Genomic DNA, 17,302 nt, shown 5'->3' on the forward strand with positions numbered 1-17,302 from the left:
TACAAGTAACTATTTTTAGTTTAAAAATTACTTATAGGCTACTGCATTGTACTATTATGTCTATTATGCATTGTACTAGACTACAGTTTTTTTAGTAATGCTTTAGCCAAAGTTCTTATCCCCAGGAAGTTTACATTTTAGTGCTGAAAAAATGTGGAAAAAGGAAAATTATACAGGGAGTACGTACTTGAATATGAATATATACTAGACATTAGAGGGCCATATAAAACAGACAACAAATCCAAGATTGGTGGATCAAAGCCAAAAGGAAATTGGGGAGAGATGAGAGAGATTTCTAGGCAGAGATTATCAAAAGGTCTGAGGATGAAGGAAAGAATATTGTCTTAGGGAACCATCAAATAATTTACTCTGTTTGGGACTCAGAATTTCAGGAGAATGGTAATAGCTGCTGGGGAAATGTTCCAGTAGAAATGTATGAAAAATAAGATGGGGCCAGATCATGAAGGGCCTGTATATCATTTATGCTAAATGGAAAGTAACTGAAGATTTTTAAATAAGGAAATGAAGTGGACAAAAGTTTATAGAGCAAATCTTTGTAAACTATGCAGTAATTTTTAATGCTTATACATTTTTCTTCATCTTTTTAGTTCTTTTGTGGTTGAGACATTTTTAATATAGTAAACCCCACCTTAATGCAAATAAGTGGTGTCCAAAAATTTTAATTAAATGTAGCTCAAGTTATAGAGAGGTTAATGAAATACCTAAGTTCAAAAGCTCTCTTGTGACAACTACAATTTGATACCTGCAGATGGCAATAAATAACTCTAGCTTAAATATCAATGAGGTATTGATATTTGTGTGTTCTTCATGGCTACAATTTTTAGAATATTGGCAGCAATTCCTGGAATCTCCCACTAATTTAACAATGTTTTCATCAGCTCAATACCAGGACACTGAGGCAGCAGATTAGATTTGAAAAACATAAAGACCCATCCACCTCCGCATTTCCCAAGTTAGAGATGCCTGCCCTTTCTAACTCCTCTCTACCTTCCTGAGAGCGGGACAAAAAAGAAAGAAAGAAATTTACCCAGCTCCAATTATATCTAAGTTTGCATTATCCCAGGACATGCTGTCATGATGTCTTACTTAGGGAGTTCTAATGTATCATCATGTGCTATCATGTGACCTTCGTTTTAAAAGAAATAATACTGAGAACAGGAAGATCATTAGAACATATTAAACATTATTAAAAATAAAACCAAGATTATTGGCTAGGTAATTACTGGATAAATATTTTGCTTCTTCTTTTATTCAACATAAGAAACAAAAGAGAGGGGTTATCATCCAGGATAATTAATAATTTAAAGCCCACGGTTACTATTTTCTACTCTGCTACCTTATAATGCTCTTACCATGGGCATTTATATGTATGTGCAAAAAGAATATGGTACCATGAATTTGCCTGGCTCTTTTCTACTAAAATGGTTTCCCACAATTTGAGGGTAAATCAGTTTTGCATTGTGGCTCCTTTTCATCTATCTTGATGATGAGGAGAAACTGACAAAACTCTTTAAAAAAAGTAGTAGTAAAAAATTGATTGTTTCTCTACATAAGAACTGTTGCATAATATGTAAGCTCTTGATTCCAAAAGGACAATTCAACCAAATGTAGAAACTAAGAAAGACTAAATCCAGCTAGAGACTAAAATCATTTTGATAATCATTCATTAAGACATCATTCATTAATGAAATCATTCATTAAGACAATGCCGCCCCCCTACTTTTTTCTTTTAATTTTAAGAGTTTATTTGAGCAAAAATCAATTTGAATCAGGCAGCATCCAATCTATCAGATAGAAAGGAGCTCTGAGGAACTGTACAAAATGAAAGACTTTTGCAGCAGAAGAGAGTGGGGAAAAGGAAATTGTACCAGGCAAAAAAGGCAGGTTGGTTACTGCAAGGTTACTGTCCTTTAGAGGATGGCAGGGGTCTATCAGGCAGATTCCTAACTAGGGCTCATCAGGTAATTCCTGACCAATTGGTTTAAGATTCCATTTCTAGGAGAGTTGAAACTGTAAGTTAAGTCATGGTTTGGTGATGTGGGGCTTAGCATATGTGTCTCCATTTGGGGTTGATTGTCTTTTTTTTTTTTCCTTAGCAATAGTTCTGCCTTTTCCAGACTGTCACATAGTTAGAATCATATCGTATGTAGTCTTTTCAGATTGGCTTCTTTAATTTAGTAATATGCATTTTAGGTTCCTCCACGTGTTTTCATGGCTTGATAGATCATTTCTTTTTAGTGCCGAATAACATTCCATTGTCTGTAAGTACTCCCCACTTGTTATTCCTAAAAAGCCAGCACTTCTGTATCCTGAACCTGCACAATTATAATTTAGAATAGTGTTTCTCTTTATACATTGTAACCAAAATAAATACAGTATGATTTCCTAGTTCCCATAGTCACAACTGTTTGTGCTGCAATCAACAGAGGTGATGTTATTTCATGAAATGATTAGGATAGATGAAGTAATAAAATATAGAATGCCAGTGCCTATTAATTTAACTCATATAAACACAAAATTCTACATAGTACAACTTTTAAAGCAACATTTCAAAATGTGATTTGAGTAAGGTAATTTTTAAAAAGTATATGTATATAATTAAAACTCAATTAGGAGAATTAAATTAGCCTGATTAACACTCAATAACATTCAACTTCACTAGAAAAATTCCCACCATCTCATTTAGTTTCTCTGTGAAGCTGGAGCTAAAAAAGGCTCCTTAAATGTTTTATTTACTGCCCAATTTCTAGACTGTCTGTACTCAGCATTCACAATAACAAGCTGATGCTAATAAGCCATACATAAAGATCCTACTTATTAAAATACAAATTAGGCACCCCTTATGTTTATACATGTGTACGTACAATTAATATCGCAGGCTTAGTTGGAAACAAAATTGCTTTAGTTAACCAACCATTGCAATGCAATCAAAAGAGATTTCAAAAGCAACTGGAAAAGATCTGTTCAGTAGAAATAATAGCAATTATTTTATGCAGAACAATTAATTTTCCAAGCTCCTTTTTCCTTCTCCCACCTGCCCTTAATAAAATAATTTGTCCATCATAAGTGACATGAGTGGTGCCCTTTAATGCCAGTAAGTTGCATGCAGACCTGAAAGGCAGCTGGTAGACACAGCTTATTTACAAATATTGGTTTGAACTTGTAAATGCATGACCGCATAAATCTTGATCCATTTAAAGTGTATGCCCTTTGTTCCCTCAATTGTACATCCAATTGGGAATTGAGTGGAGCTGAGGGAGAGTGTGAATTACAGGAGCCCTTTCTTGTTGCCAGCATTTTAGTATTTTGCCTTTTGTTCTTGTTATTCTTGAGATTTCTCTACACTACAGAGTACAGAATGTTAATCAACATTTTGCCTAAGTAATGTTAATGAAACTTCCCTACTTATACTAGAGGGAAGAATCGGCATATTATATTTCATTTTGAAATGCTAATGTACCTTTTAGGAAATTATTTCTGCCTTCTAAATCATCCTAGTGTTAAATTATTAAAGGATGGCATTAAAGAAGTATTGCACTGATGCATAGTTAAATGCCTTAGAAGATAAAAGGCTTATAAAGTTTAAAACAAGGACCTTTTGGAGTATGGCAGCATTTAACTTCAAATTAAACATTTTTAAATGTTTGGTTAAGATATTGACAAAATTTCTGATTGTTTTGTATGTAATCACAAAATAAAGAGACATTTAATGTTGATGATTTCTAATTTCCAACCATGCGTGAATTTGATTTTTATTATGGTCTTGAAGGATGTTTAACCTTATTGTATGTATATGAACTGAATCATCATCTAGTTTATCAGAAAAGAAACAAGGAAAAAGGGGAAAAAGGTCGCTTATTTTTGCACTATTTACTTATTTGAATTTGAAGGCAATCTTCTTTCAGGTTCTATTCTTCAAATATAAAATCACTACTATCTCAACTGTCTATCACCTATGGTATTTCAAAGGGAAGTGCTATGGTAAAGGCTTTAGGGAAAATATCAATTGTCAACATGCAAACTGTGACAGATATGTGTCCTGTGAACATCATTTACAGTCCATCAAGAAGGGTACTGGGGAAATGAGTTGACAGGGCTCTAAAGTTCTCTAATGTGTTTTCCCTTTAACAGTCTCTTCTAATGTCAATCAGTACACTCACAAGTCCTAAATAAATTGTGAGGTGACCTAAGGGGAAATTTAAAACAGAATTTGTTCAAGAATTCTCCCACAGGGTGACGACTATTTGCTAAGAACTCCTAACATTTACTGGGTAAACAATGTATTTTCTATTTAACCATAGAAGATCTAGTAATGGTATCTGTGTCATTGTGGAACTGAATTTGTCCTCTTGCATGACTTTTCCTAGCAATACTTCTGTTTGGATATAGGCACTGAGAGAACAGATAAAAGGAGTTACGTTTCAAGGTAAATTTTTACACATTTTGACATCCGACAAATATGAATACTGCTTAAAATTGTTGGCGCATCACAATTTAATTAGCTTCTTTTTTTCTTTCTTACCCTTACTATTGATGATGGTTTGGATTCAGTAAAATAGAGTACTGGCTAGCACACGCTGAGAGTTGCTGTGTCATCTACAGTGGTCACCCATTACTTTTGTAAGGAAAAATAAATCACTGCCAAAATGTTAACTTCGTGTTAATGAGCCAATATATCCAGGAAAGGAAACTTTATATACTACATTCCTATTTGTAAAGTTACTTTTAACACATCACTTCTCCCTAGAAAGCTGGAAAAGACATACAACCAATAAATGACTACATGAAATATTACCAAATTCCCTTAATGCAAGAAAAGCTTTTTGAAACAGCAATAGAATCTATATACTCTGCAATCTGATTTGATGAACTTAATGATTTTTTGGATTCTCAGAAGTACTCAGGATTTAAACTAAAACAGCGCCAATTTATATACCAAGACTAGGCAAAATACAACATCTAACTTCACAACTATTATGCCTTTACACTGCTTTTACTATGCCACCTCTAAGATGGAGAAGAAAAGTAAATGTCACTAATTATTAGTTCTCGAATGGATATTTATTGGGATAAATTACTTTGGCTGTTTTTGGTCTATTCAAGACACACAAAAAAATGCAGGTTTACTTTCCTTACAGCAACAAACTGCACTGTAACATCTTCTCTGGATGAGCTTAAAATTTGTCCTCTATACTCAGAAAGGTTGTGTTTTTAACTTAATCGCTGATTTTTTCTTTATATATTATGGATGACATATTGATCTTTCTTAATGTACCTATAACAAACAATTGTGGATTAAGCCAGTACCTACATGATACCAACAAAGCAAGCAATATGATCAATTCAGGTGAAAGAATCAAACTGACAGTCAAATAGAGTCTCAACTGAGTAGACTAAGAGTTTACTTAAGAAATATAAATTTGTGGAAAAGACAGTAAAAATAAATAATATCAGAATCATCAAGCATGAAATACTATTTAACTGTTATCCTATATTATTAGTGAATGAAGTATCATTTTCTATATTTTCCTTTGATAGACAATAAAATCACATAAACATGAAGTAAAAGTGTCAACTGCTAAACCTCAGTTTAGTGTTCTATTGAACCACAACTTTCTTACCTTCAAATCTGAGATGTCTTGCAAAACATTCAAAGATAACTGAACAGTATTATCAAGCCGTCACTCAAACTCTAATCGTATTTTAAATGGGGCGAGGGGGGTTAACATCTCCCAAATGAGCTGTCTGGAATTTTTCTTTGATCAGAAACTAAAGAACTGTTGGTGGGAATGTAAATTGATACAGCCACTATGGAGAACAGTATGGAGGTTCCTCAAAGAACTAAAAATAGAACTACCATACGACCCAGCAATCCCACTACTGGGCATATACCCTGAGAAAACCATAATTCATAAAGAGTCATGTACCACAACGTTCACTACAGCTCTATTTATAATAGCCAGGACATGGAAGCAACCTAAGTGTCCATCAACAGATGAATGGATAAAGAAGATGTGGCACATATATACAATGGAATACTATTGAGCCATAAAAAGAAACGAAATTGAGTTATTTGTAGTGAGGTGGATGGACCTAGAGTCTGTCATACAGAGTGAAGTAAGTCAGAAAGAGAAAAACAAATATTGTATGCTGACATACATATATATATATATATATAGAGAGAGAGAGAGAGAGAGAGAGAGAGAGAGAATCTTAAAAAAAAAGGTTCTAAAGAACCTAGGGACAGGACAGGAAGAAAGACGCAGACATACAGAATGGACTTGAGGACACAGGGCGGGGGAAGGGTAAGCTGGGACGAAGTGAGAGAGTGGCATGGACATATATACACTACCAAATGTAAAATAGATAGCTAGTGGGACGCATCTGTGTAGCACAGGGAGATCAGCTCGGTGCTTTGTGACCACCTAGAGGGATGGGATAGGGAGGGTGGGAGGGAGACACAGGAGGGAGGAGATATGGGGATATATGCATACATACAGCTGATTCACTTTGTTATACAGCAGAAACACAACATTGTAAAGCAATTATACTCCAATAAAGATGTTAAAAATAAAAGAAACTAAAGAGATTTTCACTATAAATGATACAATTCAAATATGTAACAGAAGTATTTTAACTATTAAGATCAGGCTTCTTCATTGTGTACCATGGATGCAAGAAGATATAACAGATAGCTAGAGACGAGATGGAGGGAGGGAGGAAGGAAGGAAGGAGGGAAGGAACTCATCACAAGAAGAATTTCTGCAATTTGTATAATTAGCCCAGTGACTCTTGGAGCACAAAAGCAGTTTATCAAAAAATAGGTGCAGAAGTTAATATCAGCCGACGTTTCTAAAAGCAGGCCAGAGCAGACGAAGGATAACTTCTAACTAATGTGGAGCAAGTTAAATTTTAAGAGGTTTTAATGCATCTGTTCTAACTTTAATTGCATTGCCCACTGTCAAAGTGACTACAATATGCATGTCACTTCTTAAAAAATGTCACTTGTTTTTCAATTAGTATATTCATAATACCTATAAAGATTATTCAAATGCTATAATTTAATGTTATTTTTCTGTTATTAATTTTATAAATACCTTTGAGTATAAGAATATTTCAAGGTATTTTTTTAAAGCAACAAAGTACAGCTAGCTGTTTTTGGTCCCATAATACCTTAAGAGTCCATCACTAAAAAAAATATTTTAAATGAAATCATAATTATCCAAACACAAAACATCGATGTACTTATTAAATCAAGTGGTTAAAAAGGGTCCTTACTGCAAAATCCTCCCTCCACTGGTGGGCTGCTTGAACTTTCTCAGCTTCCAAAGCCAGGCGCTGGAAAGAAAATAAGAAATCTTAGAATTCAAATGACCACATGAATACATAATTGTTATATAGTGCTTGGGTTTTCAAATCAATTATTAAGACACATAAAAAAGAAGAGATTCCTTATTTGTGATTCATAAACTCTAAATCATTTAATACTTTAATTTATTGAAGTTGATACATATATATTTACTCTTCAGTAATATAAATAGCGTAGTATTCTTGAATACCATTAAGTTTACTACCTCTGCCATCACTGGCAGTAGTGTCCACTTCCAGTGCTTTCTATCAATGACTAACATTTCATTTGTTTTTTTTAAAAAAAAGCTTTGATCACTATATTAATCCTAGTAGAATATTGCTTTTCATAAATACCTTTATAGCATATATTTCTATATAACTGGAAATGAAATAACAATGAGAATCAATAAATATGTGCTAAGTGCTGTAGAGGCACCTTCTTAATAGCATTTTTAGTTTTTTACCAAAAGCCACAAAAATGTAATAATTTTCTCCTTGCTAAAGTACATTCTTAAGAGTTTATTCAAATACCCATGAGTAACAAACAATCATAATCCACACATCTGAAAAGGCTTTATTTCCCCTTCACTCTTATATGCCAAAGTCGTTGGAGAATTCTAGCCTGACCTATTTTCCTTTAGCACTTTTAAAATGTTATTCCGTTAGGTTCAGCTGGAGATGACATGCCTATTGTCAGCCTGCTAATGACTTTTTGTGGATAAATTCTTTTCTTTCCCCCTTGTCTAATAGTTTTTAGAGTTTTCTCTTTGTATTTTCCAGTGTTATTATCATATTCTCCGTGTGCTAAACTTTCACAAGACACAGTAACATTTAGTGATTAAGAACAGATTTGAAACCTGACTGCCTGGGTTTAAATACCAACCCTGCTGCATACCAGCTGTGCAAACTTCGGAGAAGTTAAGTCTCTCCTCCCCTTTTCTAATAGGAATAATGTCAAAATCTGCCTCATGGGTTGTTGAAAGGATTAAATGAGATACTATATATAAAGTGCTTAGAACAGTGCCTGGCAGACAGTAAGCAAATATACACGTCAGCTATCTAACTATGAAGGACAATTAAGATTCCATTTGTACACTGTGTCCCTTGAGTACTGAGTTCACCTGTGGCCTGCCCCCCACACAGCTAGGAGACAGGCAAAATGGGACAAGTATATCAGTAAATATAATAAATGTATTAAACTCATTTATTAGGAGATAGAAATGATCAGGTTAGGTTTTAGAAAAGTATAATCTCATAGTGGTTTGTTGATTCACGTTTTTGATCTTTCACTATGAACTATACTTCAGTGTGTGCTCTTGATGTGGAAGTCTTGCCCACACTGGGGAATGGAAACATCCCTTTCGACTAGTTTTATATTAGTGTATTGGCTTTTATTCCCTCTTCTTTAATATTATAATCATTTTTCTAAACTCTTACATAGGTATTACCAATGACTAAAAAATACTGCCTAGTGGGAAATCTCAAGTTAAGAACCCCTAAACTAAATCAATTTAAAGGAAAAATTCTCCAGTGTGCTTAATGACAATGGTTTCAGTTTATCAACTACTAGACAGCAAGGGAACATAAAAGAAGCTAGTAAATGTAAGATATTGTAGCAGGGAGAGCAACCCAGAAAAGGTTCTCTATCCCTACAAGGTCAAAAACCTAAACAGAGAAAAACCAAGGGAAAAATGTATACATCTCAGTAATATTTATCACAATATTTTTGGAAACTCAAATTCTGTGTGAAAATGTTGCAAAAAAGTGAATAAAATGGCAAAACAAATGGAAATGGAAGCCATTTCTTTATAGGAAAACTTTAGTAGGGAAGATAGAAAAAGAAAAGACAGATGAGAAAATAACACAAAGGCATATTCTTGACAAAATTCAGAACATAAGTCTTCCCTCATTTTTAACAGGCCACATAAGAACAACTAAATTGTTCATATGTATGGGGCCAATAATAAAATTAAGTATTTTGTGAATTTAAACAAAATACTGGGTAAAATATAAATAAGTTAAATATTTTTTTAGATTAAGAAATATTAGAACTCTAAAATTTATTGAAGAGGGATATTAACATGTTTTCCTCACGAGACACACAGAAGGAGGCTGCCACCCAACAAACAAAACACATTGGGGGGCATTCACCCACAATGCCATACGTGGTTTGCAAGACACCAGCTCTAACTCAACCATGCTGTTCTCTACTCTGGAGAGCAGGAGAAGGTATAACTTAATGATCTGACTCAGAATCACATGGCTTATAATATGAACTTAATCCATGTTTAATAAGCCAGAGTGACAGTGATCATCACAGTTAATTATTTCTAGAAAAAAAAAGTTAAAGAGGGATGAACAATGGTCACAAACTATCAGACAATTCTCCTAGGGGGAGGAGAGTCCAAATCATCTTTATTTCTAATTTATATAAACACTAATTTTATCAAGTAAATGATATTTATTGCAAGATTCTGAGATAGTTTTAGAAACCTAAAGACCTGTAGTTATGTATAAGAAAAAAAAAGTGTATTTTAAAAGGTTAGTTTAGAGCTGGAAAGTTGCTAAATATTATATATCCCCAGCTTGGAAATCCAGGGATACATAATCATGAAAAGGCACTACTATTATCTTCTTTTTTCATGAAGAAATTAGTAAATTTTTTTTTTTTTTTTTTATCTAGCAGATTTCACGACAAACCAAAATAGAGAACTTTAGAGACTTAGCCTACCTCGGGGAGTGATACAAATAGTTGCTGATGGTGCTTTTTTCTTGTGGCAAAAGACCAGCTAGTCATGACTCATAGAAAACTGACATGTCTTCTGGACACTGCAAGTCCCTAATTAACTTCTATTCTAGTCAAGTGATATTTTATTTTTAAAGCCAATGACCTACCGTTAAATGCCACAGGCAAATTGTGTTAAGACTGATAAAATTCCTACCTAATAAAATGTGAATATTTGCTCAGTAGGACATCCCTGTTTCCATAGTTAGCTATAGATATATAAAAATAGACCCATAGCAATAACCTACTTCAGAAAAAGAATCTTTTCTCATTTAATTCATAGTACAGTTTAATATAGTATCAAACATTAAAACCAGGCAGAGAATCAGATAGAAACAAAAAACCCAGTTCAGCATAAATACCTACAAGAGAAAATGGAAAATTCTGCTCATATTAAGGTAAGTGAGAAAGTTTCATTAAACGGCTTTATTATAAATGAAACAGCACATGTATATATGAAAATCCTTTGGGGATGGAATGATAAGTATATATACAATGTCATAAAGGTAATAATAATATGTACATCCCTACCTACCTACTGGTTTGAGCATTTAAAATAAAAACTCATTTTAAAGACTTTTAAGGACTCACAAGTTTAACGAAATGGACTTGAACATAAGCCTTCCTACTCCAAAGCTTATTCTTATTCCACAAGACCAATCTTTAGTTCCCACTAAACCCATCAAAGTGTTAACATCACTTGGCATTCATAGAATACATGAAGACATAGTAGTATCAAAATAAAAAACACTGGTAGAAAACTATTTCAGATTAATGGAAAATTTCCCAGTAATTTTTAGAATTTTCTAAAGGCAAATTCTAAAAACAGCACAACATGTCATATGTCAATTTGGAAACTATCTTTATATAAGTCTTGCCCTCAAATCCTGAGAGAATGCTGCTATTCAGAGAAAAAGCTCTTGATATGCAGTGATCTGCAAGGAAAAAAAGAAAAACAAAAAAGAAAGAAATAGATAATGGGAGAGGTTTTATCAGATCAGAGAAAGATCAGCTCCCTTGAAGGCCTATTCATTCTCAACCTTCACCTTTTTGTCATCTTTATCTCTTCCACTAGCATTGCATCTGGCAAGTGATGTGAAAGTTTAATAAAAGCAGTATAACTGTACAGTATAAAAAGAAATAATTCTATCATTCTCCTTAACAATACTTAAATGTATTTTTTTCTTGGAAATAAGAGTATTTTCCAAAACTGTAAATAACTTGCTTCCTAGACCGTATGTTTATTGCAGATGAAAGATAAAGTTCTCTGAAACATTTAATTACAAAGAATTTTCTTTTGATAGTTTTGAAAGTAAATCTTCAGGGATCATATGACAGTTCCATTAGACTCCAACAATGTTGGCACTTATATTAATAATATCAAGAATTGAAATATCATTCAAAGAAACATCTCTAATTCAAAACAATTTCTTTGGCTAGTGTCTGTCAAGATTTTTCAGACTTACCAGTAAAATATGTGTGTGTTATATGATTAATGTTCAAATAGCTAACACCCAATAAGGATGAACAAATTATTGTATTATGTCTCTGTTGACAAGTTTTCCCTAACCTCATCAAATGCTCTTAACATATCAAAATAATCAGGATAATCATGTGAATGGTCTAACAATATCTATTGAAAATAGCAAACTTACGTCAAAGAACAGACTTCTATGTTCTGAAGAAAAGTGTACAGGTGCCTTGAATAACTTTGGAGCTATAGCTAAAATAAGCATGCGCTTTTGAATCAGACACCTCTGGTTTACAATTTTGGTGCTGCTATTCACTAACTATAGGATGTAGGCAATGGACTTAACATTTTTCAGCATTTAACAATAATATTTATTTGATATATTTTCTATTGGTATGCTCAAAACCATATATCAAAGTTTTACTTCCATGTGAATCTACAAACACAAATACCTAGAACAGAATATGTTAAAACTGTACTCACTGATGACCACTTCAATAGGTACATAAGTGAGTGAAATGAATGAAAACATCTTAATGGCCCCTAAATTTTCACTGTATTTTGCTCTGCAAGAAAGCTCTTATCTATGGAACTATAGGGTGGGCCAAAAGCAAATGCAATTTAGGGAATATAGCAGTTTAATACAGTAGTCAATAAAATGAGTTCTTCAGTTTATTTCATTTTATTTTTACTACAAATAAAATGAGAAAGGAAAGGAGATCATTATGTTCTGCTTTCTCACCTTATTTCCTGAAATACTAAAAAAAAAAAAAAAGATTGAGGTGTCACATTTCTTTTGCATTTCTTAAGGTGATAGAAAGCTTGAAGACCTCAATAGAAAAGATAACATCATAACCCCATGAATATTTAGTATAATGTTCCATCTAAAAGGTAAAAATACTCTTTTCTTTCTAATAACTTTCACCAAATCATGGGAAACAATGCAAAATATTCACTTAAATTCACATAAAACAACGTATAAACAATGTTTCTTTAAATTCATATAAATATATATACCCAGCAGAATTCTACCAAAGCCTTCTAACAACTTGTTATATCCTAGTGAACAAGGAGTTTAGTATAAAAATCCTCACGTGTAGAGAAATTGTTTTATACTTTTTTAAAAATCACACCTGCTATACTTATGTATTGTTTAAAACGTTTTTAGAAAGGAACATTATTGGTACTTTGAAAAAGATCTATTGGCTAAAGAAGCCAGGCCGGAAGCTGGGATTTGAGAAAAGTTATAAAAATTGAGTAGGCTAAGTAGGATGAGTTTTACCTTTGCCATGTTTTGACACCTGATGACTGTGATCGCTATAGGTAAATATACATCCTGACTGGGAGGAGAAGAAGTACAGTGTGCATTTGCTCTTATTCAACAGACGTTTACTTAGCACTTGCTACGTAGAAGTGTTTAGGAAAAACTACAGGACTCAGTTCCTGCTTCTAAAGGGAACTGCCACACATTCATATACCATATATCATATCCTATATAACATACACTCTCACACACACTTAACATCATAGGATCAGTGTTCGACAGATGCTTTCTTAACGGTTACAATATACATTTGTTCGTTTTAGTTTAGTTACAGTGGAATCAGTGACATGGTGAATAAATTTTTTAAAATATTGCTTTTATCAAGAATGGCAATGTCTCAAAAATAAAGAACAGGAAGGATTCTAAAAAGAATGAGTACTGCTAGCCAATGACAAGTTTTAGCCTTAGGTCTTTTTATTTGTTTGGTTTGGGAGGACATTAAAAGCACTGAAAAGTAGAGAAACAAACAATCTGGAATTCATCACCCAGAATTCACTTTTATCTTTAATTAAAATTGTCTTTATAACTTTTAAAGTGAAAAATAAAATGGTACAAATAACCTTGAAGTTCACCTTATTCATCCCTTGACCAATTTCCCTACCCACAGCAATCACTATAAATGAATTTGTCTGTATCCTCCGGCATTGTGTGGCACGCTTTTTTTTAAATTATGTGAACGTTTTCTGATACTGATGTTGTTGATTCTTCTTTCTAACAGGCTGCATGCAGGTTGAATACCGAAGAGAAACTCCACCGGCTTCATGGGGGGAATGATTTGTCTAAAGTGAAACCTATCACACTTGCAAGTGATGGTTTAGATTGGACAAGAGATTTGGTTAATGTCAATGAGTTTCGAGAAATGGTTTGCTGGTGGTTTTGGAAAGTAAAGATAATGCACGGAGGAGGGAAGAACCCTCAGGGAAACAAAGCTGGAACCATCTCTAAGCCCCCTTTTCAGCACCAAAAGCCTATGCATTTATTGCATCCTTATCGTCAGAACACAGAACAGGCTTTATCTGTAAACATAGTCCTACCTGTTCCATCTCTCCATCAAGAGACCATCATTCTGTTCTCATAGGCACTTCTTATGCAGTTTGAAAGATGCTAAATCAACACTTAAGCAAGGCAACTTATCCAAAGACATGACAATCCCCTTTCAATATGGTTCTATGGTTTAGCAAGCCCACTCTTACACAGATGACTAAATTCTGTTTTTATGTTTTACTTATGCTTGCCTAAAGCATACTTTTGCAGACTTTCTGCTTTTAATGACATGAAACATGAGCACATAATTATAATCTTTCTTTTCTTCAAATCATTTTCACTTTTCTAGCAGGGTAGTCCCAAATTGATTCCAAGACAAAGAAAACGTGTTTTTTAAAAAATAAAATCCAATTTTAATTTAGAAAAATATATTCCAATGACTTGAGGAATTCTACCAAACTCGGAAAAATAACTTAGCATCAGTTCATCTCCTTGAGTTTATGGAGGGGTTAAAAAAAAAGGACTTTGCCTTTTTGAGCATTGCTTCTCAAGTGAAACAGAAAAGACTACATAACATATAACTTTTAATACATATTTTGATTAAAATTATTTGTAGACTGACCAAGTAGAAATAAAGTATGTAATCTTGCTATTTATGTCTACTCAAATATTTTAACACTTCTGTATGTACTGGAACCGTGACATAAGAAGAGGATTATCAAGATTAATAGCAAAACATCAATTTTTGACTATATTAAGCAAATCATATAGAAATCTTATACTGTACTCATAAGGTACAATGTAAGGTTACAGATTATTTCTTTTAGATGGCCTATCATTTTCCTACAATTGATTTCATTCCAGGTTATATGAAATAGAAATTTTATAATACAAATACTATTCTTCTTTCTAGTGTAAGATTTAAGGGCGTATAATATATGCAAAACATACAAATAAAAGTTGCTGAAATCAAGCCAGTCATCATTTATTCTCCTATTTGTGGCCCAGTGAAAATTAAATCTTTTGGAACATGGCTTCTGGATCTTGTTGTACAGATTTCAGCCTGGATCTGCCATATTCAGGAAATGCTTTTGAAATTAACCACAAAGCTTCAAGTCTAATATTCAGAGATGTAATTAGCTCCAAATAAATTGGCAGACTCTTGGAATACGTAAGCCAGGTAAAGGAGATGTCATCTGGTAAGAACAGCAAAACCCCTCTTATCAGTAGTGAAAGTAAATTAATACACAACTCGCAATTATCACTACCTTTTTCTTGGCTCTACAGGACCAACACTAAACTAAAAGACTGTTGAACTGAATATAATTTCTACATCAGCTCTACACTTTGACACCTGAGAAGAATCACCAGCTAAGCCTGTTCAAATCACCTGGACCACATACAAACCCACTCAACCCCATGACCATCCAAAGATTCTGATTCTATACTTGGTATCATTCCTAGAAATCTACATGCTTAATATAATACACCTTTTCCATGAACTAAACTTTGAAAACACTCCTCTAGAGGGTAACATTTTTAGCTATATTAGACATATGGATTTAATTACTCTTTGAAAAACACCGTTCAAAATAGAAGCACAATTTGAAAGATGGAAACAAAAATAACCCACTAGTGCCCTATCCTTACACTAGCCTGACTCTCATCACATAATTTATCTCTCTCCATCTTCTTCTGTTTTTTTCTCTTCCTTCCTGCTCCCTCATTGCCTTTTCCCTCTCCTCTCTCTCTCTCACACACACTTTCAATAAACTACTAAATGTGGGCTCATTAGGCACAGGACACAGTTCTTTCATGTCTGTACATATCCAGTATTTCACACAATGTGTGGCAGAGAGCTGACGCTCAATTGCTGTGTGTAGAAATGTATAAGTAATCATTTTCAAACCCTGTCAAGGTTTTATCTCAGTTGTATCAAGATTTATAACTAGGTTCACTTACATTATCACCATTCATTATCGTGGTACTTTGAGAGGCCACAAAACTTGTTCCCACATGACAAGCATATTCCTGAATCAATACATCACTACCTAATTCTTAAAAATGGCTGGATTAATTCATCACCACCTGATCCTTAAAATTTAGTAGAATTTAGCTGTGAATGTGATAGGGATCCAGACTAATCCACGTAATTCCACGCTGGGATTCTAGAACTAATCTATCGATATAATCAGTTGCCTTATTCTTTAAATGTCGAATACCAATGCAGATTCAGAAATCCAAGAAACGACATCCACAATGGCCACCCGGGTCCATTTTGGCTGCCTGAACCAGAGTTCCTCCATTCCGATTCTTAAATGATTTTAATGATGTCATCACTCTTCCCTCTGAATTAATCCTACAACCAGTCACCATTTGGGAGACAATTCTCCATGGGTCTCTCATGTTTCTGCACCACATGTGAACAGAGGCAGGGACAGCCTCTGCTCTGGATTACTTTCTCAAGAATGTTTGTGTGTCTCCCTGCAGGGCAGAGGACAGATTTATTTGTTGCTCAGGAAAATAAAAATAATCCTGTGGCGTAAAATTTAGGCAGGCTTGCTTTACAAGAGTGGGGTTTCCCAAGTTCAGGGTTCAGTGTTCCTCAGCTGTGACACAAGCTCATGTCATAGGCACTGTCCACCTGGGCTACTCAGTATGGCCCCCTAGACTTGATGGTCAGGAGTTACCCATGGGAACACAAAGCCCATGCTGCCTCCTGTGTGGGGACATATAAATCCATTGTGTGCAACTCAGGGAGGCTCCTGAACCAGTGATGGTGGTTGACTAGCTTGTTAGCTTGCACGAAGGGTAAAATCTCAGATCCTTCCCACTACTTGATATACCATATCTGGTTGAGCCTGCTTCCATAAAAATGTTCACTGGTCCATCTCCATATCTTCAAACTTTCACCATCAAATAACTGATGTAATCTTTATTTTGTCTTCAGTTCTTTCCTGAGCCTGCATTTTGCACCCTTCTCAAAGTGTGTCTAGACCAGCAGGGGCAGCATCACCTGGGAAAAGGTTAGACACCCATATTCTTAGATCCCATCCCAGACCTACCGAATAGAAGCTCTGGGGGTGGGTCCTATCAATCTATGTTTTAACAAGACCTTCCTGGGATTCTAATATGAACTAAAGTTTGAGAAGCACTGTTCTAAAATAAAAATGCATAGCATTGTTCAAGTAGAACAATGCTATTACCTTAACAGCAAGCTCTTGAAGCTGTGGGAAATAAAATGAGAACAAACTATTTGTCCTAAAGCCCTCTTTTTGAAAAAACAAACCTTGTAAATCAGACATACTGGAGATGATTCAGAAGTCTAAATATTCCCTTGTATATATGTGCCACATCTTCTTTATGT

The 17,302-nt window shown here is 34.1% G+C and overlaps 1 protein-coding gene across 4 annotated transcripts in view; it reads right to left on the reverse strand.

The window, feature by feature from the left end:
- Nucleotides 1-17,302, reverse strand: part of CACNA2D1 (calcium voltage-gated channel auxiliary subunit alpha2delta 1) — a 513,049-nt gene that overhangs the window by 236,089 nt on the left and 259,658 nt on the right. For all 4 annotated transcript variants that reach the window (XM_079931860.1, XM_079931859.1, XM_079931862.1 and 1 more), the window contains one exon: nt 7,300-7,359. In XM_079931860.1, the coding sequence (XP_079787986.1) occupies nt 7,300-7,359 (60 nt within the window). The remainder of the gene's footprint in view (nt 1-7,299; nt 7,360-17,302) is intronic.

This window comes from Stenella coeruleoalba, assembly GCF_951394435.1.
Source record: "Stenella coeruleoalba genome assembly, chromosome: 9".
Classification (NCBI taxonomy): Eukaryota; Metazoa; Chordata; class Mammalia; order Artiodactyla; family Delphinidae; genus Stenella; species Stenella coeruleoalba.